This window comes from Gekko japonicus, unplaced genomic scaffold (assembly GCF_001447785.1).
Source record: "Gekko japonicus isolate JY-2015 unplaced genomic scaffold, Gekko_japonicus_V1.1 scaffold961, whole genome shotgun sequence".
Lineage (NCBI taxonomy): Eukaryota > Metazoa > Chordata > Lepidosauria > Squamata > Gekkonidae > Gekko > Gekko japonicus.
In genome coordinates, this window is record NW_015175384.1 from 652,243 (window position 1) to 673,698 (window position 21,456).

At 50.2% G+C, this 21,456-nt stretch overlaps 1 protein-coding gene across 1 annotated transcript in view; it reads right to left on the minus strand.

The window, feature by feature from the left end:
* The window catches only part of ATL1 (atlastin GTPase 1), a 52,208-nt gene extending 31,251 nt beyond the window's left edge, over window positions 1-20,957 (minus strand). Inside the window, 5 exon segments of the mRNA XM_015425603.1 lie at window positions 1,585-1,635; window positions 2,906-3,010; window positions 5,554-5,688; window positions 9,385-9,632; window positions 20,810-20,957. Of these exon segments, the coding sequence (XP_015281089.1) occupies window positions 1,585-1,635; window positions 2,906-3,010; window positions 5,554-5,688; window positions 9,385-9,632; window positions 20,810-20,957 (687 nt within the window).
* Between the last annotated feature and the right edge of the window lie 499 nt (window positions 20,958-21,456).

Sequence of the window (21,456 nt, forward strand, 5' to 3'; positions counted from 1 at the left end):
GGAGGAGGAGGAGGAGGAGGAGGAGGAGGTGGTGGTGGTGGTGGTGGCTGCTGCTGCTGCTGCTGCTGTTGTTGTTGTTGTTGTGGTTGTTGTTTTCAATTTATATCCCCCCTCCCCACAAGCGGGCTCAGGGCGGGTTACAGGTCACATGGGACATGACAATAAAACAGTAAAATATCATAAATTATAAAGTCAGACATTTAAAAGTTAAAGAATAATAATTTTTAAAAAAACAAACAGCATAAGGCATTGCCTTGGTAACGATGCTATGACGTACTCTTTCTGCGTGCTGCCGGTGACATCGGGAGGCCAAAGATGGAAAGATGTGGACGCCCACCGCTTCAACTAAAAGCCTGGCGGAAGAGCTCCGTCTTACAGGCCCAGCAGAATTGCAATAGATCCTGCAGGGCCCTGGTCTCAGTTGGTCGCTTGTTCCACCAGGCTTGTTCCACTGGGTAGCTGAGGCTACTCAGATGGCCTTCGGGCCAGAGACAACCAGAAGCAGGGGCAGGTTCACCATGAAGCAGACTAGGCACATGCTTAGGGCACCAGGGCCAAAGGGGGCACCACAAAGTTGGGAAAAAGGGTGAAAAGCTTAGTTTGCACAGTCTATTGAGTTATCCTATGAATAAATTTTTGTACTGCTGCAACCTGCATTGTAGATCTGGTCAGACAGGGCAACAACTAGAATGGACTGGGTCAGTATGGAAAGTAGGGGGGCACCAAGATTGGTCAGTGCTTCGGGCACCAGTGAGCCTGAATCCGCCCCTGAACAGAAGGTGTTGGCCTATTGAGCGCAAGGCTCTACGGGGCACATATGGAGACAGTCAGTCCCTGAGATATGCAGGTCCTTGGCCGTATAGGGCTTAGAAAGTTATTTTGAATAAATAAGCATGTCCCTGGAGAGGTGGCATATATACATTTCCTAAAGAAACATCATTCATCCCTGCAGCTTCCTCAGGTGTTGGCGACAACACTTATGCAGCCCATTTCCTTTTAAAGAATCTCAAAGAGCGGAACCCATGTCCACACGCCGGGCTTTTCCTGTGTTCCTTATGCTGAATCAGACCTTTGGTCCCTCAAGGTCAGTCTTGTCTACACAGACCAGCAGAGGCTCTACAGGGTCTCAGGCGGAGGTTGTTGATATCACCTACTGCCTGGTCATTATGACTGGAGATGCCGGGGATTGAACCTGGGACCTTCTGCACGCCAAGCAGAGGCTCTTCCACTGAGCCACAGCCCCTCTTTACAGCTCTCCAGGGTCTCAGGCGGAGGTCTTTCACATCACCTCCTGCCTGGTCCCTTTTAACTGGAGATGCCGGGGATTGAACCTGGGACCTTCTGCACGCCAAGCAGAGGCTCTTCCACTGAGCCACAGCCCCTCTTTACAGCTCTCCAGGGTCTCAGGCTGAGGTTTTTCTCATCACCTCCTGCCTGGTCATTTCAAGTGGAGATGCCGGGGATTGAACCTGGGTACCTTCTGCATGCCAAGCAGAGGCTCTGCCACTGAGCCACGGCCCCTTCCCTTCTGGCCATGTGGCACTCACGCAAAGCCAAGTGGCAACACGAAGGGAGAAGCCTCACCTGCAGATGCTGGAGATCATCTTCCTGTACATTCTGTGACAAGTTGTACACCTGAGTTCAAAAACAAGAGCAAGAAAACATATTTATACACAAATCAGTGCATTTATGCTGAAGTGACTATTGTGGCAGTAAACTTCTGAAATACAAGCACCAGGAGGCAACATCAGGGGAAGGCCTCGGCATCTATGCCCTGTGGTTAGCCCTCCAGATGAACTGATTGGCCACTGTGTGAGACAGGATGCTGGAGTAGATGGATCATGGGTCTGATCCAGCAGGGCTCTTTGGATGTTCTTCTCAGGAGAAGGTCTCGGCCTCTGTGCCCTGTGGTTGGCCCTCTGGAAGAACTGGTTGGCCACTGTGTGAGGCAGGATGCTGGACTAGATGGACCCTCACTGGTCTGATCCAGCAGGGCTCTTCTGATGTTCTTATGAAGGCCTCAGCCTCTCTGCCCTGTTGTTGGCCCTCCAGAAGAACTAGTTGGCCTCTGTGTGAGACAGGATGCTGGACTGGATGGACTCTCACTGGTCTGATCCAGCAGGGCTCTTCTGATGTTCTTATCAGAGGAAGGCCTCAGCCTCTATGCCCTGTTCTTGGCCCTCCTGATGAACTGGTTGGCCACTGTGTGAGACGGGATGCTGGACTAGATGGACCCTCACTGGTCTAATCCAGCAGGGCTCTCCTGGTGTTCTTAGGAAAGCCTCGGCCTCTATGCCCTATTGTTGGCCCTCCAGAGGAACTGGTTGGCCACTGTATGGGACAAGACACTGGACTAGATGGACCCCTGGTCTGATCCAGCAGGGCTCGTCTCATGTTCTTGGAAACAGATGGGCACACATGACAAGTCTGATGAACTTAAAAAAAAAATTCTATGGCTTTTAAGAAACAAAATAATTGGTTTAAAAATTGATGCGTTATACTGTCTTTCTGGCCTTTGTGCTCGTGACTAACTTCATCTTACGAGGAGGGAAAACTGAAGGGTGGGAGAGGAACCCCACCTCTCCCACATCACGTGTGTCTATGCGCCGATGTGGCCTCAGTCAGGCCACCTGTGGGGGCAGAGGGGATCATGCTATGCGACACCATCTGCTGAGCTAACCTTGCTCTGGGGAATCAAGGCCCCAGGCATTCAGGGAGCCAGGAGGGACTGGTGCAGGGGTTGGTGCGGCAGCTGGAGCCAAGAGCTGGCATGGAAGCGACCTCAGTTACGCCAGCGACCCAGGCGATGCCAGCTGTTTCCACCCATCCTCCAGAGGTTCGATAATTGCTTGCTCCCACCGCTGGCCTCCCCAAACACACAGGCGCGACGGCCCCTGTTCATTACCTGGATGGAGCTAATCATTGTGCTGAGAGCGAAGACGGTGGCCGAATCCCGCAGGGTCGACTGGCTGTCGAAGGTTCCCTGAGTGTCCATTAGCAGGACGGCGACCTGCATAAAAGAACAGGTGGAGCAGTTTGGGGACTGACACTCGGGTGCAAAGAGGCAGCCCCGTTCCTGTGCACGGACGACAGAAAGAAACCAAAGCACCGGCTGGGCTGAAGACTTGCGAAGGTAAGTCAAACTGAGCAGAGGGCCAACAGTTAAAACTTAATGTATAAATAATATGTACAAATACATGTATTCATTTGTAAAGGATTAAAAAAACATATAGGGGCCCAAAAGAGAAGGGAAAAAAGACATGAATGTGTAGAGGATATGGAGGAAACCTACAATCAAGATGACATGATCCATTAAAGTTTAACAATATGGAATAAGAAATGGAGAAATTTATATATGAAGAGATTAGTTAATGATAAAGGGAAGGAAGAAGGAATTTAAGAATTTTGCAGGAGGTTGTAGCACTGTGGGAAGCATTGCAGGGGGGGGGGGAGGGTAGGATAAAAATGTATTATAAATGTTGATTTTGAGTGATGATATCCTAAAAAAAAATTGTTAAAAAAAAAAGATGACATGAACCACAGAATAGAGTCTGTGCCTATAAAGACAACCAAAACTTCCACAAATGTGTATCAGAGACCTTATAAAACAACCATCATTGATGAAATTGCCAAAATAAGGAGTCACCTGTCACCTCAGAGAGACAAAAGAAATCAACACTTGGATCCACAAACTATTCTAAACATTGAGTACAGATGTTTATACTCAGAAGATTTCTACACTTATAAGGGGAAAAGACACAGAATTAAGACTTTAAAACTTAAGAGGAGAAATCAGAAAACCAAGAAGAAGAGGAAAACTACCAAAGGGATGGAAAGTTTCTGAGGGAATTTCTGAGACTGATAATGGAGTAAGACCATTACATTAATATCCAGAAGAAAATAAAAAATTATGCCTTTTTATATATCCAAAGAAGAATTTAACAATATGTTTAGACAAAATCTATATTAGTAGAATAAAAGAAACTGTATACCTATATATTTGCAAATATTATATGATAACAGTAGGTGGAAAAATGATAAAGATTTAGTTAACGTATGAGGTAGTTTAATAGAGGAAAAGAAAAATTGAAATGTTGTACCCCAATTTTATGTTTGTTTGTCATGAAAATAAAAAAATTGTTTAAAAAAACCATATAGGGGCCCAATTGCACCTCAGGTAAAAATTCCAAAATCATATATACACAAGGGCCAATGGACTTGACCTGACGCGTTTCGGCCTGTTCGGGCCTTCTTCAGAGGTTAAACACAATGAGGAACAAATTGGCTTGCACCACAATGCGTAATACAATATCCATGTATAGCATGGATACAAAATGGACAGGAAAGGAATTGTTCCAGAGTGGAATTACTAGGCATAGAATGAAAGTAGAAATGAGGCCTCCCAAGATCCAATCATATGCCAAATGATATTTCACAGATATTAATTTCTACTCTGGAAGGTGCCTTTCAATAGCTGTTCAATTCAAGCCAAGATGTCCTCAACAAGACCGTCCCTTAAAGGCTTGGATTGAACAGCCATTGAAAGGCATCTTCTGGACCAGAAATTAATACCAGTGAAATATCATATGATTGGATCTTGGGAGACCTCATTTATATTTTCATCCTATGCCTAGTACTGGAACAATTCCTTTCTGGTCCAGTTTGTATCTATGCTGCATAATTGTATTGCGTTATATACTGCGCTATAAGCCAATTTGTTCCTCGTTGCATTTGACCTCTCAAGAAAACCCTAACAGGCCGAAATGTGTCAGGTCAAGTCCATTGGACCTTGTGTATATATGATTTTGGAGTTTTTACATGCGGTGTGATTGGGCCCCTATATGTTTTTTAATCCTTTACAAATAAATATGTGTATTTTTACATATTCGAAGAAGAAAAAGAAGAGATTGGATTTACACCCCACCCTTCACTACCCAAAGGAGTCTCAGAGCGCCTTACAAACTCCTTTCCCTTCCCCTCCCCACAACAGGCACCCTGTGAGGTAAGTGAGGCTGAGAGAGCTCTGACAGAAATGGCTCACAGCTCTTGTCAGAACTATGGCTTGCTCAAGGTCATACAGCAGCTGCAAGTGGAGGAGTGGGGAATCAAACCTGGTTCTCCCAGATTAGAGTCCACGCACTTAGCCACGACACCAAACTGGTTTAATTTATACATTAAGTTTTAATTGTTGGCCCTCTCCTCAGTTTGACTTCCCTTTTCAGGTTCTTGATCCTAGTTTACAGGGTCAAGTTTGTTTCCCTCCTTTGTTCAAAGTCTGAGCTGAAGGCCTCCCATACACGCCCTCCCCCAACCTCCAAAGCCCACGTACACAACGGACTATGTAAATTAAACAATTTTTGCCAGATATGGACTTAAGAACTCCTGTTTAGGTGGGAAAATGTTTATTTAAATGTCTGTCTGTGATCCATCTGCCTCGTTTCTGCCCAGTTCGACCACGAGGTACACCTACAGTCCTAGCACCAATCAGGTAAAGCACAACACCAGACCAAAGGAACCAATGGGAGCAGCGAACGGCGACGAGGAACCGCCTACCTTGTTCCCATCCGGCTTGTCCACAAGGAAGATCTCGCTCCAGATCTGGATGCCCGTCGTCTCCCGCTCTGACCCTCCTCTCCAGGAAAATCCCGTCAGCGGCTCGTTGTAATCCCCGACCCAGTCGACCAGTTCCTGCATGGCGGAGAGAGGGCGTGTTACTGCCGTTTGCATAAACTAAAACCAGGCTAACCCAACAGCCACATACCATGAGTGGTCCATCAGGAAGCAGGCTGCCCTTGGGCACATAACAACATGAGAACCTAAGAGAAGCCCATGTTGGATCAGGCCAATGGCCCATCCAGGCCAACACTCTGTGTCACACAGTGGCCAAAAGATACCAGGGGCCATCAGGAGGTCCCGCAGTGGGGCCAGGAGGACTCCAGAAGCCCTCCCATGGTTGCTCCCCCCCAAGCACCAAGAAGACAGAGCATCCCTGGCCCCAGACATAAGAACGTAAGAGAAGCCAGTGTTGGGTCAGGCCAGTGGCCCATCCAGTCCAACACTCTGTGTCACACAGTGGCCAGAAATACCAGGTGCCCTCAGGAGGTCCAGCAGTGGGGCCAGGACACTAGGAGCCCTCCCACTGTTGCCCCCCCCCCCAAGCACCAAGAATACAGAGCTTCCCTTGTCCCAGACCAAGAGTTCCTATCTGTACCTTGTGGCTCATAGCCACCGATGGACCTCTGCTCTCAGCATAAGAACGTAAGAGAAGCCAATGTTGGATCAGGCCAATGGCCCATCCAGTCCAACACTCTGTTTCACACAGTGGCCAAAAACACCAGGTGCCCTCAGGAGGTCCAGCAGTGGGGCCAGGACACTAGAAGCCCCTCCCACTGTTGCCCCCCCCCCAAGCACCAAGAAGACAGAGCATCCCTGGCCCCAGCTTGAGAGTTCCTATCTATATCTTGTGGCTCATAGCCACTGATGGACCTCTGCTCCGTATGTTTATCCAATTCCCTCTTGAAGCCGCCCATGCTTGTAGCCGCCACCACCTCCTGTGGCAGTGAATCCCATGGGTTATTCACTCTTTGGGTGACGAAGTACTTCCTTTTCTCTGTTCTAACTCGACTGCTCAACAATTTCACTGAGTGCCCACGAGTTCTTGTATTGTGAGAAAGGGAGAAAAGGACTTCTTTCTCTGCCTGCTCTATCCCACTCATAATCTTATAAACCTCGATCATGTCACCCCTCAGTCGTCGTTTCTCCAAGTTAAAGAGCCCCAAGTGCTTTAACCTTTCCTCACAGGGAAAGTGTTCCAACCCTTTGATCATTCTAGTTGCCCTTTTCTGCACTTTTCTCAATGGGGGGGGGGAGAAATGGGATGTGTAGGGGTGGGAGCAGTGTTCCCTCTAAGTTGAGTCAGTGTGAGCTGGCTCACAGTTTTTTAGCCTCTGGCTCACACATTTTTGCCTTAGCCTAGCATGGCGTTTGCCTTTTTCACCGGCTGCACACTAATTTCACAATTAAGCTATCTGCTACAACCCCAAGATGTCTTTCCCCCTTAACTAGGGTTACTAGGTTTTACCTGTGTCCCAGCGGGGGGCTCCAGCCCGGCTCCTGGGGTCTTCTGGCGTGCACACCGCAATGACCTCACCCAGAAGTGATGTCATCGTTCCAGGCACATCATTCAGGGGATCCTCTAGTATTTGGGTAAAAAAACCTCTATGGTGACCATAGAGTTTTTACCCAGATGCTAGAGTGTCCTCCTGCACGACACGCCCGACACAATGACATCACCTCCGGATGACATCATCGCATCGGGCACGTCAGGTGCAACGTGGCTCTTTGAGGATGGAGCTCCCGCTACCGGCCAGTTGTCCGGCAGTGGATTGGGGGTCTTAAAAGCACAAAAAACCCTGCCTCTATCGGGGGTGGTGGTGGCAACCTTTCCCTTAACCGATAACTGCTAAACTTAGTCAGGACTCAGTCTTTGGTGACAGAACTTGTCAAAACCTTCTTTGAAGTCCAAATACATGACATATACCAGGTTACCCTTACTCATAGGCTTGTTGACCTTCTCAAAGAACTCCCAAAGACTGGTGAGGCAGGACTTCCCTTTGCAGAAGCTGTATCATCCCTTTGTGTAAAGCCCCTGTGTTTGTTTGTGTGTGTGTGTGAGAGACGTGTCATGCAGTTGCTCCTGACTTATGGCAACCCTCTGAATCAATGACCTCCAAAAGGTCCTCTCGTTCATAGCCTTGCTTGGGTCTAACCCGACTGCTCAGCAATTTCAGGGAGTGCCCCCGAGTACTTGTATTGTGAGAAAGGGAGAAACATCCTTCTTTCTCGACCTGCTCTGTCCCAAGCATAATCTTGTAAACCTCGATCGTGTCACCCCTCAGCCGTCGTTTCTCCAAGCTAAAGAGCCCCGAGCGCTTTAGCCTTTCTTCACAGGGAAAGTGCTCCAACCCTTTGATCATTCTAGTTGCCCTTCTCTGCCCTGTTTCCAATGCTATAAGTAACAAACGGAACCTAAAATCTGACAAGACAGAGATGGGAACGTAAGAACCTAAGAGAAGTCATGTTGGATCAAGTCAATGGCCCATCCAGACCCACACTCTGTGTCATCCCAGGGGCCATCAGGTCGTCCACCAGCAGGGCCAGAACTCCAGAAGCCCTCCCACTGTTGCCCCCTAAGCACCAAGAAGACAGCGCATCCCTTGCCCCAGACATAAAACGTAAGAGAAGCCATCTTGGATCAGGCCAACGGCCCATCCAGACCCACACTCTGTGTCACACAGTGGCCAAAACCCAGGGGCCATCAGGAGGTCCACCAGTAGGGCCAGAACTCCAGAAGCCCTCCCGCTATTGCCCCCCAAGCACCAAGAAGACAGAGTATCACTTGCCCCAGACAGAGTGTTCCACCTATACCTTGTGGCTAATAGCCACTCAGGGACTCTGCTCCAGATGTTTCTCCAATCCCCTCTTGAAGCTGTCTATGCTTGTAGTTGCCACCACTTCCTGCAGCAGTGAGTTCCACGTGTTAATGACTCTTTCGATGAAGAAGGACTTCCTTTGATCTGTTCTAGGCTGACTACTCCTTAAATTCCTCAAGTGCCCACAAGTTCTTGTACTGTGAGAAAGCGAGAAAAGTGCCTCTTTCTCAGCCTTCTCTATCTTATAAACCTCAATCATGTCACCCCTCAGTTGTTGTTTCTCCAAGCTAAAGAGCCCTAACCTCTTCAGAAGAAGAGATTGGATTTATACCCCGCCCTACACATGGAGTCTCAGAGCAGTTTACAATCTCCTTTCCCTTTCCCCTCCCCACAACAGAGACCCTGTGAGGTAGGTGGGGCCGAGAGAGCTCTGACTGAGAACTGCTCTTGAGAGAACAGCTCTGAGAGAACTTGTGACTGAGCCAAGGTCACACCAGCAGCTGCATGTGGAGGAGTGGGGAATCAAACCGGGTTCTCCCATCCCGAATCCACGCCAGGGTATCATCCATATTAGACGGATGTGAAGCTCTCTAACCTAGGTCTCCAGAAATATAAAATGCATCCTGTTCAGAAACCTGGTGACAGTCTGCTAGACCTGGGGAGAGTCGTAAACCATAGACCAGTTGCACAAACCAACCTCATGTCCAATGGGGGCAACAATATCTTTCAGGAGGTATGACCCCAAGCCAAGGCTTCTCTGACATCCCCATTCAGATAAGGGCACCACCAAATCCTTGCCAAAAACCTTGGCATGCTGCCAGCCGCGGGAGAGGCACATCCTCGGAATCAGCAAGGGCTGCCAAATGCACCCAGCGGCTCCGAGGCAGAAGAAACAGCGAGCGACACCGCGCACGCCGGTTTCGGGTACCGTCCCCAGTGCAACCGAACGTACCAGGCTGTACATGTATCTCAGCATGAAGTCCATGAGGAACGACTTCCCTTTCCGGAAAGCCCCCGCCACGGAGACGGCAACCACCTCCCGGTCGCGGACGGTTTCGGAGAGCAAAATGCGGTTGAGGGCGGCTTCGTCCAGCTCGAAGGAGTGGTCGTCTTTCACGATGAGAACTTGCACGGGCCGGGCCTTCTTCTCCACCTCTTCCTCCTCCGAGCTCCACTCATAGTTCTTCTCTGAAAAGCCGCCTGTTTTTGAGACCGAGGACAGAAGTTTAGGGTCAAGGTGATGGTGACTTTATTTATTATTCATTTATGAAACTGGATTTCCTAGGCTGCCCTTCCCTACAAGTAGCTTACAAGAAGGTAGCATACAGAAGGAGAAGAAAGAAGAAAGAAGGAAAAAGGAAGAAGTAGGAGGAGGAGAAGGAAAAAGTAGTAGGAGGAGGAGATTGGATTTATACCCCGCCCTTCACTACCCAAAGGAGTCTCAGAGCGGCTTACAAACTCCTTTCCCTTCCCCTCCCCACAACAGACACCCTGTGAGGTAGGTGGGGCTGAGAGAGCTCTTTTGAGAACTGCCCTTTCAAGCACAGCTCTTATCAGAACTACGGCTTGCCCAAGGTCACACTAACTCAGCTTAGAGGGAACCCTGCCTGTGAGGTGGGTGGGGCTGAGAGAGCTCTGACAGAAACTGCTCTTCTTCAAGAACAGCTCTGAGAGAACTTGTGACTGACCCAAAGTCACACCAGCAGCTGCAAGAGGAGGCGTGGGGAATCAAACCCGGTTCTCCCAGATTAGAGTCCGCGCACTTAACCACCACACCAAACTGGCTTAAATGATTTAAGTTAAAACCAAGGCCTCCCTAAACACAGAATAAACAACATACATTACAGGATGGCGAAAGAAAACAAAAATTCAGCTCCCTAGACTCAGGGGTGGGGGTTTTTTTGCAGGGGATGGGGAGAAAATATGAGAGTGCAGGATGCTATACTGTCCCCCTCGCTGTCCTCAACTGAAGGCCTGGCGGAACATCTTTGCCTTACAGGCCCTTGGAAAAGTAATAAATCCCACAGGGCACAGATGTCTTCCTGCAGAGAGCTCCACCGAAAAAGCCCTGGCGCTGTTTGAGAACAGCTGGACCTCCCTCAGGAGGTTCATAGAATAGAATCATAGAATGTTAGAGCTGGAAGGGACCTTGCAGGTCATCTAGTCCAACCCCCTGCACTCTGCAGGAGCGTAGCTGGAAGAGAGCCCTACACACATTCTTATTCCCTGAGCGCAATGCTCTTTTAGGGTCACACTGAGAGAGGCGGTCCCGAAGGTACGTAGGTCCCTGACCGCTGAGGGCCAACAAGGTCAAAACCAAAACTTTGAACCTGATCCGGTGCTCCACTGGAAGTTACAGACAATTTAGAGGGAAAACTACGTGTTAGCTGACAGGTTTACAAACCTGTGTTGGCTCAGGTAATGCCAATGAGGAAGTTAATGTGTTTTCTTCGTTCATACCCCCAACAGAAAAAGAAGAAGAAGAGATTGGATTTATACCCTGCCCTTCACTCGGAGTCTCAGAGCGGCTTACAAACCCCTTTCCCTTCCCCTCCCCACAACAGACACCCTGTGAGGTAGACGGGGCTGAGAGAGCTTTTTGCAGAGCTGTCCCTGAGAGAACATCTCTGACCAGAACTAGGGCTTGCCCAAGGTCATCCAGCCAGGTGCAAGTGGAGGAGTGGGGGAATCAAACCCGGTTCTCCCAGATTAGAGTCCGCGCATTTAACCACTACGCCAAACTGGCTCTTAACCACTACGCCAAACAGGGACTCAAAGTGGCTTACCTCGTTTTCGTCTCCTCCATTTCCCTGTCACAACAACCCTGTGAGGTAGGTTAGGCTGAGAGGGAGTGACTGGCCCAAGACTACCCAGTGAGCTTCCACGGCAGAACAGGGGTGGGTAAAACCTGGGTATCCTAATCCAACTCTTTAACCATTAGACTATGTTGTTAGGGGCTATATCTCAGGAAAATCAGAAGGAAGGCAAGGAGAGGAGGAGGAAGAGGAAGAAGAAGAGGAGGAGGAGGAGATTGGATTTATACCCCGCCCTTCAATACCTGAAGGAGTCTCAGAGCAACTTACAATTGTCAGAACCCACAGCCAACAACGATGTACACGCATTCAAGAATGGTAATACTTTTATTGCAGAGCTATAGATGCAGTAACATAAGCACTGTTAAGAATGGCGGCGGCCCCATAGGCATAATAGGATATAGGGTATTCGTATGCACCCCTCCCAGAGCACAGGCCAATTAGGCACCCTCCCGCACACGGGATAAAGCTTGGAGACCGTTAGGTAGCTAAAGTTGAGAACCAACACTCTCCCACGGCACCTAGGAAAAACCCAGACAATACAACTCCCTCCTGCACATCTGTATAGATAAGCATTTCGGCGCAAAGCAGGAAAAGCACAGAAAGGAATGCAGTAGCAATTAACCAGACACAGACCGAGCTCCCCAACCTTCATGGCAGCGTAGCTGACAACAATCTCCTTTCCCTTCCCCTCCCCACAACAGACACCCTATGAGGCACGTGGGGCTGAGAGAGCTCTTTCGAGGACTGCCCTTGAGAGAATAGCTCCAAGAGAACTTGTGACTGACCCAAAGTCACACCAGCAGCTGCATGTGGAGGAGGAGTGGGGAATCAGACCCGGTTATCCCAGGTTAGAACTCCTTTCATACCTATCAATTCTGTCCCTCGCGTGCTTCTTCAGGGCGCCCCGCACCCCCACTACTAGCCCCTCTTCTGGGAGGGGGACATCTGTGAAGGGAGAAAGACCGCCTCCTTCTACCGCCCGCCTGTCCCTACAACTTTCCTCCCACCCCCAAATTTAGCTTACAAGCAGTGTTCCCTCTAAGCTGAGTTAGTGTGAGCTAGCTCACAGTTCTTTAGCCTCCGGCTTACAGATTTTTGTCATCAGGAAGGGATGGCTCCAGAGCAAACTGATTTATGCAGTCGCCAAATATCTTGCTCACAACTTTAATGCCAATGGCTCACAAAGTAGAATTTCTGCTCACAAGACTCCACAGCTTAGAGGGAACATTGCAAAACCAGAGGTTGAGAACTTTGCATAACATGCAATTGCCCCCCCCCCCCCGTGCTATTAATACAGCTGCCACCACGCTGGCCCCAATGGCATACAAATTATTCCCTCCCCCCAACGAACAGACACGGCTGACTCAAGGAGAACACTGTTAAAAGAGCGGAGGTGCGGGATCACTGAGGTAAACTTTCAAATGGCATTTTTCCCCCTTCCTCCATAATATCCTTACAAATCCCTGTGAGGTATGTGAGGCAGAGAGAGAGAGAGAAGTTGGCCTGCCCAGCAATATTCCATGGCAGAGTGAAGATTCGAACCCGGGTCTCCCAGGCCATAGTCCGACGTGCTAACTGCTAAAATGGTATGCACGGTGAAGTAAGCCCCTATCCCAGAAATGCAATAGATCAAACTTCACAAAATACTTCAGCTGCGGTGGCTCAAGTGGTTAAGACACTGAACTGCAGGCTGTGGAAGGTCAGTAGTTCAGCAGTTCGAGACCCAGGGGTGCCGCATGACGGAGTGAGCTCCCGTCTCTAGTTCCAGCTCCTGCCAACCTAGCAGTTCGAAAGCAAGAAATTGCAAGTAGATAAATAGGTACCACTTCGGTGGGAAGGTAACAGTGTTCTGTGCGCCTTGGTGTTTAGTCAAGCCGGCCACATGACCACGGAAACGTCTTCGGACAGCGCTGGCTCTTCGGCTTGGAAACGGAGATGAGCACCGCAAACCTAAAGTCGGATTCGACTGGCTTTCGAGCAAGGGAAACCTTTACCTTTTTTTTACAGGATGGTGGGGTAGAAGTTCCCCAGGCTGTGAACATGCTAATGGAGGAGATTTCCTGAGGAGGTTCTTTTGTATATGGATTGTTTCCTGAGGAGGTCTCCTGTTTCCTGAGGAGGTTCTTTTGTATGTGGATTGGCTGTTGAAATTCTAATCTTATCTGTAGTACTACTGTCAGATGTGGAGCCTTTTGTGTTTTTCAGGACAGGAAACCATGCCCTGTTTATCCTTAAACTCTCTTCTTTCCTGTTGAAATTGTGTTTATGTTTATGGATTTCTTGTCCACTCAAGGTCTCAGGGTCTCAGGCGGAGGTCTTTCACATCACCTACTGCCTGGTCCTTACAACTGGGGATGCCGGGGATTGAACCTGGGACTTCCTGCATGCCAAGCAGAGACTCTACAGAGCCACGGCCCCAAGCCAAGGCCTACCTAAGAGTTGGGAAATTCCTGGAGATTTGAAGGTGAATCATCAGGAGGGCAGGGACATCTGTGAATACAATGCCATACAGTCCCCCCTCCAAAGCAGCCATTTTCTCCAGGGAAGCAATTCCAGAATATCATCTGGGCCCACCTGGATGTTGGTAGCCTTAGGCTGACCTCATCCATGAAGTCTCTCCAACTTTACCCACCCTCCAAATAAAGCCAAAGCCGAAGTCTTTCCCACCCCTCCACGGAGCTCTTCTGCCAGGCTTTTGAGTAGGAGCCACCGCCGACACCACCACCGAGTAACTGCAGAGCAGGACCACCGGGTTGGGCCGACTAGCCATCTGGAACATCTTGGCCCATGGCATCCCCCCTCTTGATCCCACTGCGATATACAATAGGGAGTGAGTATTTTAGTTCCTAATATATCCTGCAAGATGTGGGTTTTTGTTTTAATTGTTTTAACTTGTTCTATTTTTATTGCACTTGGTGCCTTAACTGTTTTAATCCTGTTGTATTTTTATTGCACAGTTGTGCCTATGTAAGTCGCCCTGAGCCCGCTTGCGGGGAGGGCGGGGTATAAGTGAAATAAAATAAAAATAAAATAAAATCTTCTCCTCCACTGACATAACTTAGCAAGCTCCTCAGGGCAGAGACCTGCCTTTCAACTTCCAGCATTCTGGAACTGCCCCTCTGTTGGGTACTGAGGATGCTACAGGGACAAGTCCCAAACCCCCCATCCTCAAGGAAAACCTAGCTTGTGAAATCCCTTTGAGAAGGTTTCCAGTCACATGTGCCCCTCAAGACCGGCCAGGGGGACATCTTGCTCCACTTTCCTCAAAGGAAACCTGGGCCTCCTCAGCAGGACCACACGATCATGACTCAGCCACCTAGCTGCAGTTTCAAGACAAAGTGTCTTGAACTGCCTTCATTGCCAGTTTACAAATTTTCATTCTCCCAAGCATTTGTCATTTAATTCTGGCTTGCTGGTGGGGCTCTTTAGGAGGTCGTTATTCTGCTCATGAACGTTCAGATCCAGACTTGGCTTTGAGTGGTAACTGCATTTCTTTAAGGCTATAAGAACATCAAAAGAACCCGGCTGGATCAGACCAGTGGTCCATCTAGTCCTACATCCTGTCCCACAGAGTGGCCAACCAGTTCCTCTGGAGGTCTAACAACAGGGCAGAGAGGCTGAGGCCTTCAAAAGAACATCAGAAGAGCCCTGCTGGATCAGACCAGTGAGGATCCATCCAGTCCAGCATTCTGTCTCACACAGTGGCCAACCAGTTCCTCTGGAGGGCCAACAACAGGACACAGAGGCTGAGCCCTTCATAAGAACATCAGAAGAGCCCTGCTGGATCAGACCAGTCAGGGTCCATCTTGTCCAGAATCCTGTCTCGCACACTGGCCAACCAGTTCCTCTGGGGGGCCAACAACAAGGCAGAGAGGCCGAGGCCTTCATAAGAACATCAGAAGAGCCCTGCTGGATCAGACCAGTCAGGGTCCATCTTGTCCAGAATCCTGTCTCACACACTGGCCAACCAGTTCCCCTGGGGGGCCAACAACAGGGCAGAGGCTGAGGCCTTCATAAGAACATCAGAAGAGCCCTGCTGGATCAGACCAGTGGTCCATCTAGTCCAGCATCTTGTCTCACACAGTGGCCAACCAGTTCCTCTGGAGGGCCAACAACAGGGCACAGAGGTTGAGGTCTTCATAAGAACATCAGAAGAGCCCTGCTGGATCAGAGCAGTGGTCCATCCAGTCCAGCATCCTGTATCACACAATGGCCTCTGGAGGTCTAACAACAGGGCAGAGAGGCTGAGGCCTTCGAAAGAACATCACAAAAGCACTGCTGGATGCGACCTGTGAGGGTCCATCTAGTCCAGCATCCTGTCTCACAGAGGGGACAACCAGTTCCTCTGGAGGGCCAACAGCAGGGCATAGAGGCCAAGGCCTTCTCCTGAGGTTGCCTCCTAGCTCTGGGATTCAGAGGCCTAGTGCCTCTGACTGTGGAGGTTCCCCTTCAGCCGCCATGGCTAGCAGCCATTGATAGACCTGTCCTCCATGAATCTACTGAATCCCCTTTTAAAGCTTTTAAACGGCAGCCGTCCAGAAGCACTTCGGCAGCCGTGAAAGGCAAGATTCCTCCCGCGGCCGGAGTCTGGAGCATCGTGTGCTCCAGGCAGAAAGCTCTTTTAACAATGTTCCTCTTTCTCCCATCATTGTGGTTCACGGAGAACAAAACAGCTCCAACTAACCATCGCCCTATAAAACCTTTTGGCCTCTTAGCCTCGCCAATGGGATTACAGGAAATCACGAGGATGACGTTCCACTGCTTGGCTCGTGGCCTGGGCTTGCCGCTCCTGCGTTGCGCTCACATCGCCCAGCGTCACAGCTCAGCAGGCAAGGCGGGGGTGTGATGGGCGGGACTCAGGCCCAGGTCTTGCTGGTTCCTCTCTGGTCTAGGCCCTTAGGGTAGGGTCAGAAGAAAGAGGAGGAGGAGGTTGGATTTATACCCCACCCTTCACTACCCGAAGGAGTCTCAGAGCGGCTTACAAACTCCTTCCCTTCCTTTCCTCACAACAGACACCCAGTGAGGTAAGGTGGGGCTGAGAGAGCTCTGGAGAGAACTGCTCTTGAGAGAACAACTCTGAGAGAGCTGTGACTGACCCAAGGTCACCCAGCCAGCCGCATGTGGAGGAGGAGTGGGGAATCAAACCCGGTTCTCCCGATTAGAGTCCGCCGCTCTCAACCACTACGCTGAACTGGCTCTAAATACAGGCAAGGCTGGTAAAATAACCAATGTTCGGCAACCACCGCCTCATGCCCACTGGCCCTCGCGCCTCCCGTCTCCCACCCGCCCTGTGTTCTTGGCTGCTCACACACACACACCACTTGCAGACTAGGGGCTCCATCTTCACCATAGGCCTTTATCAATTTTGAATGCCGGCTCCTTTCTCAACCCTAGGTGAATCTGAAAGTATTTTTAAAGCTGCTTTTGCACTGCGAGAAACGTGTATTTATTTTTTTCCCTGGCACCGACAAGCACAAACTTCCAAGAAAGCTATTCCTGGCGTCAGCTGATTCCTCATTTGCCTAAAAACAACAACGAAGGACAGGATCTATCTCCCCATCCCCACCCCCTCCCCTCTCAATAATTTCTCTTGTATCCGAGCCAATCTCTCCTTCCTTTGCTTTGGCAAATCTTATGGATCTCCGCTGCGATTACAGGGCCATCAAGCTGTTCATTAATAAGTGACTAGGACCAGGTTCTTTGCTTTTACTTTACTCCCTAAAGATCTGCCTGTTGCAGGTACGTTAAAACACCAGCCTGGACGGCAGCCTAAAACAAGGTTCGTGGGGCGCCCCACTATCAAATTCACTCCGCCTGCCTCCTCCCAGGCTTACTGATTCTGTACCCATTTTCTATCCTGTCTTCCACCCTGTCAAATAATCCCCAAACAGCCAACTCGGCTAGCCTGTTTCTCACTGTTTGTGTTGTGTGCTAAGTGCCGTCGAGTCCCTTCCAACTTATGGCAAAACTATGAATTAATGACTTCATGAGAACATCAGAAGAGCCCTGCTGGATCAGACCAGTGGTCCATCTAGTCCAGCATCCTGCCTCACACAGGGGCCAGCCAGTTCCTCTGGAGGGCCAACAACAGGGCAGAGAGGCCGAGGCCTTTGTTAGAACATCAGAAGAGCCCTGCTGGATCAGACCAGTGAGGGTCCATCTAGTCCAGCATCCCATCTCACACAGGGGCCAACCAGTTCTTCTAGAGGGCCAACAACAGGGCAGAGAGGCCGAGGCCTTTGTTAGAACATCAGAAGAGCCCTGCTGGATCAGACCAGTGAGGGTCCATCTAGTCCAGCATCCCATCTCACACAGGGGCCAACCAGTTCTTCTAGAGGGCCAACAACAGGGCAGAGAGGCCGAGGCCTTCGTAAGAACATAAGAGAGCCCTGCCGGATCAGACCAGTGAGGGTCCACCTAGTCCAGCATCCTGCCTCACACAGCGGCCAACCGGTTACTGTGGAGGTCAAACCACCAGGGCAAAGAGGCCAAGTCCTTCCCCAAATAAGAACATAAGAAGAGCCCTGCTGGAAAATGCCAGAGGTCCATCTAGTCCAGCATCCTATCTCACACAGTGGTCAAACGAACAGGGTACGGAGGCTGAGGCCTTCCCCTTATGTTGCTTCCTGGCACTGGGATTCACAGGTTGACTGCCTCTGAATGTGGAGGTTCCCTTCAGTCACCAGGGCTAGTAGCTAAAACAGAGCTCTTCCACCAGGCTTTTGACTAGGAGCCACCTAAATACCGAGGAGTGACCCTGTGTCCTGTAGGAGGTCCCGCAGGGCCCTGATCTCCTCCGGGAGCTCATTCTACCCGTATGGAGCCGCCACCGAGATTTAATCTTTGGAATTCAGTGACTAAGAGGGGCCCTAGCTCAGAGAGCTCAATGGCTGTTAGACACGGCAGCTGAAGATGGAGCTTCCATATTAGGGAGCAGTCTACCTTTAGACCCTGAGGCTCCTGGGAGAAACTGCCCACGGGGCCTGTCGGTCGTTTCCCAGGGAAACCAGACCGGCCAGTGCTGTTGCTTAAAGCGCCGGACTAGGCCGACCTTTGCTCAGTCCCTCCGATGCCTTACTCAAGTACTCGAGATTCTTTTGCAACTGTTATCTCCAAAAGGATCTCACCACCACACCTGCATCGTGAGCTGGCGCAGACTTTGGTCTATTTATTCTACAGTGTTGGGGGGAAGAAATGTGCCCTGTAAGCGGATTCTCTCTCCCCTTCCACCCCCAGCACAGCTGCAAGATTAGGGGGGAGGGAAGCAGAGGGGGGAGGGGGAACCGGCAGCACCCGAGGAGGAGGACTCCGCCCGGAGATGCATTTGCAGCTCACTACTGCAGCTCAACGCTCCCTCTAAGCTGTGGGGTCTTGTGAGCAAAGCTTCTGCTTTGCGAGCTACCGGCATTAAAATTGTGAGCCAGCGATTTGGCTTCTGCATAGATTAGTTTGTTCCGGAGCCCTCCTTCCCGAGCTAAGGCAAAAACGTGTGCGCCGGAGGCTTAAAAAACTGCGCGCTGGCTCACAGTGACTCAGCTGAGAGGGAACACCGCCGCAGCTGCTTGCAAAAGGGAACGAGGATTCTTGGCTGGGGAGAAAAGGGGATGGACACGCCTCTGCTGAATACGTGCCCAGTTTTCTTTTCAGTTTTTAGGAAGAAGCCATTTTTGTACTCTTTCAGAATGCAAATAATGCTTGGAATCCACACCAAGCAACTGGGGAGTGAAGAGACGGTATTTTTGTTCTTTCCTCGTTACATCGCAGCCAACTTATGGTGACCCCGGAGGGTTTTCGAGGCAAAAGATATACAGAGGTGGGTTTGCCCTTGCCTGCCTCTGCAAAACGACCCTGGACTTCCTTGCCGGTCTCCGGTCCAAATACTAACCAGGGCCGACCCTGCTTAGCTTCTGATATCTGATAAATATCAGCTTACCCAAGTCAGGGCAAGAAACCACATACAGTGGGGCGGCGGGGGGGGGAAGAAATTCAAATTAGATCTGCTATAAAAAAGGTAAAGGTTCCCTTGCCCGAAAGCCAGTCGAGTCCGACTCTAGGGTTGCAGTGCTCATCTCCGTTTCCAAGCCGAAGAGCCAGCGCTGTCCGAAGACGTTTCCGTGGTCATGTGGCCGGCATGACTAAACACCAAGGCGCACGGAACGCTGTGACCTTCCCACCGAAGTGGGAAGCTATACTCTTTCAGAAAGTCTCAGAACAACACCTCTGTAGGGCAGACCAGCGTTAGTTCCTAGCTGCAAGCAGGTCCAGAATGACAGGGATGCTCATTCTGAGCGAACAGTGCGGTACAGTGGTTAGAATCCCAACAACCAGGGTCAAATCCCCACCCAGACATGAAGCCCACCGCCTGACCGTGGGCCTGTCACTTTCTCTCAGCCCGATCTTCCTTTGGGGCTGAAAATGGGAAGGGGAAAACCCCTGAATCCCTTGGAGGGAGAGCGGGATAGGTGGAACCGGTCCGCTCACTCTGGGGCAAAGCAAGAATGTTTACCAAACAGGTGCTGGATGAGCAGAGGGACATTTCTCCACCACAAGGCTCACGTGTAGAGAGGCTTCATCTCCTCCGCGAAGCCATCGTGGCTGAAAAGGAAAAGTATGCGGTACAGAAGGCAAGAGTCGCCCAAGTCACACAATGTGTGTGAACGGTGTGCCACAGGGGTTCCCCAACGAGGTGCCCACGGGCACGAGCGTGCCTGCTGACATAATTTTCGACCGCACACCAGTGTTCCCTCTAAGCTGAGTTAGTGTGAGCTAGCTCAGAGTTTTTTAGCTTCCGGCTCACACATTTTTGCCTTCGCTCAGGAAGGACGGCTCCCGAGCAAACTAATTTATGCAGTCGCCAAATCACTTGCTCACAACTTTAAGGCCAGGAGCTCACAAAGTAGAATTTTTGCTCACAGGACTCCATAGCTTAGAGGGAACATTGCCCCACACCAAGTGTTCTTAGAAAGCCTCTGCTGCACACCTGTACACTTTTCTCTTTTAGAAAGAAGGCAACTGGGCTCCTGATTGGCTATGCAGGTTAAGATAACCTTGCTTCAGTGACGGCTTTCACCATAGCGTTTGTTTTGTTCTCCCTCACTTCTCTGTCCCAGGGTCCAGAATCACAGAATGTGAGAGTTGGAAGGGACCTTGCGGGTCATCTAGTCCAGCCCCCTGCACTATGAAGGAGCAGAGCCGAAAGACAGCCCTACAACCAGTGTTCCCTCTAAGCTGAGTTAGTGTGAGGTAGCTCACAGTTTTTTAGCCTCCGATTCACACATTTTTGTCTCCGCTCAGGAAGGAGGGCTCCAGAGCAAACTAATTTATGCAGTAGCCAAATGGCTCGCTCACAACTTTAACGCCAGTCGCTCACAAAGTAGAATGTTTGCTCACAAGACTCCACAGCTTAAAGGGAACATTGCCTACAACATACCCGAAAGATGGTCGTCCAGCCTCCGCCTGAAAACGTCCAGCGAAGGAGCCTCCACCACCTCCCGAGGCAGACTGTCCCACTGCTCAACCACCCTTACAGTTAGGAAGTTCCTCCTGATATTTTTAAAGTACCCCTCTTCTCCCCTTCATTTGGGCTCACTCTGTGCATGTCCCTCCGCCTCCTGTGGCAGCCATTTCGGGGGTTGGGCCCACCAACTTGTGTCAGAATTCCAAAGATGCCCACAGGGTTCAAAAACACCGGGGAGCTCTCCTGTCCCATGTTACACCAGCCATTACAGGAAGCATGTTGCCAGAGGCGCTGCCTTTTACTCTTGGGTAGCCCCGATAGCAGGGGCACCCCACTTCTAACCTGATCCAGAGACCCACAAAACTCAGGCCAAGGAAGGCACTCTTGGTTCTGAAACACAGAGCTAGCCACAGCTCTGAAAAAGGGGTCTCCATTTTCAGGTGACAGGCAACCGCAGAGCAAGCCTCCAGTCTTCCCCCTCCACCCAGCAGAGATTATGCTTATGGAATAACAATGAGTTCTAGCAGGTAAAGTATCTACATTTCTAAAGTCTATTTAATTCTTTGTCTGAATACTTGTCTTTTCTACTCTGTCCCTCAAGATAAGTCTTTCATTGGGAACCTCGGAAACAGTGCCATCCTCCGTAAACATAGACGGAAGAATCCCGATAATAATAACTGTACCGGTTGTTTCCCTTAAGGAGCAATTCGGCTAACAAGCAGCTCTCAGGAAGAGGCCCCGGAGGAGGCAA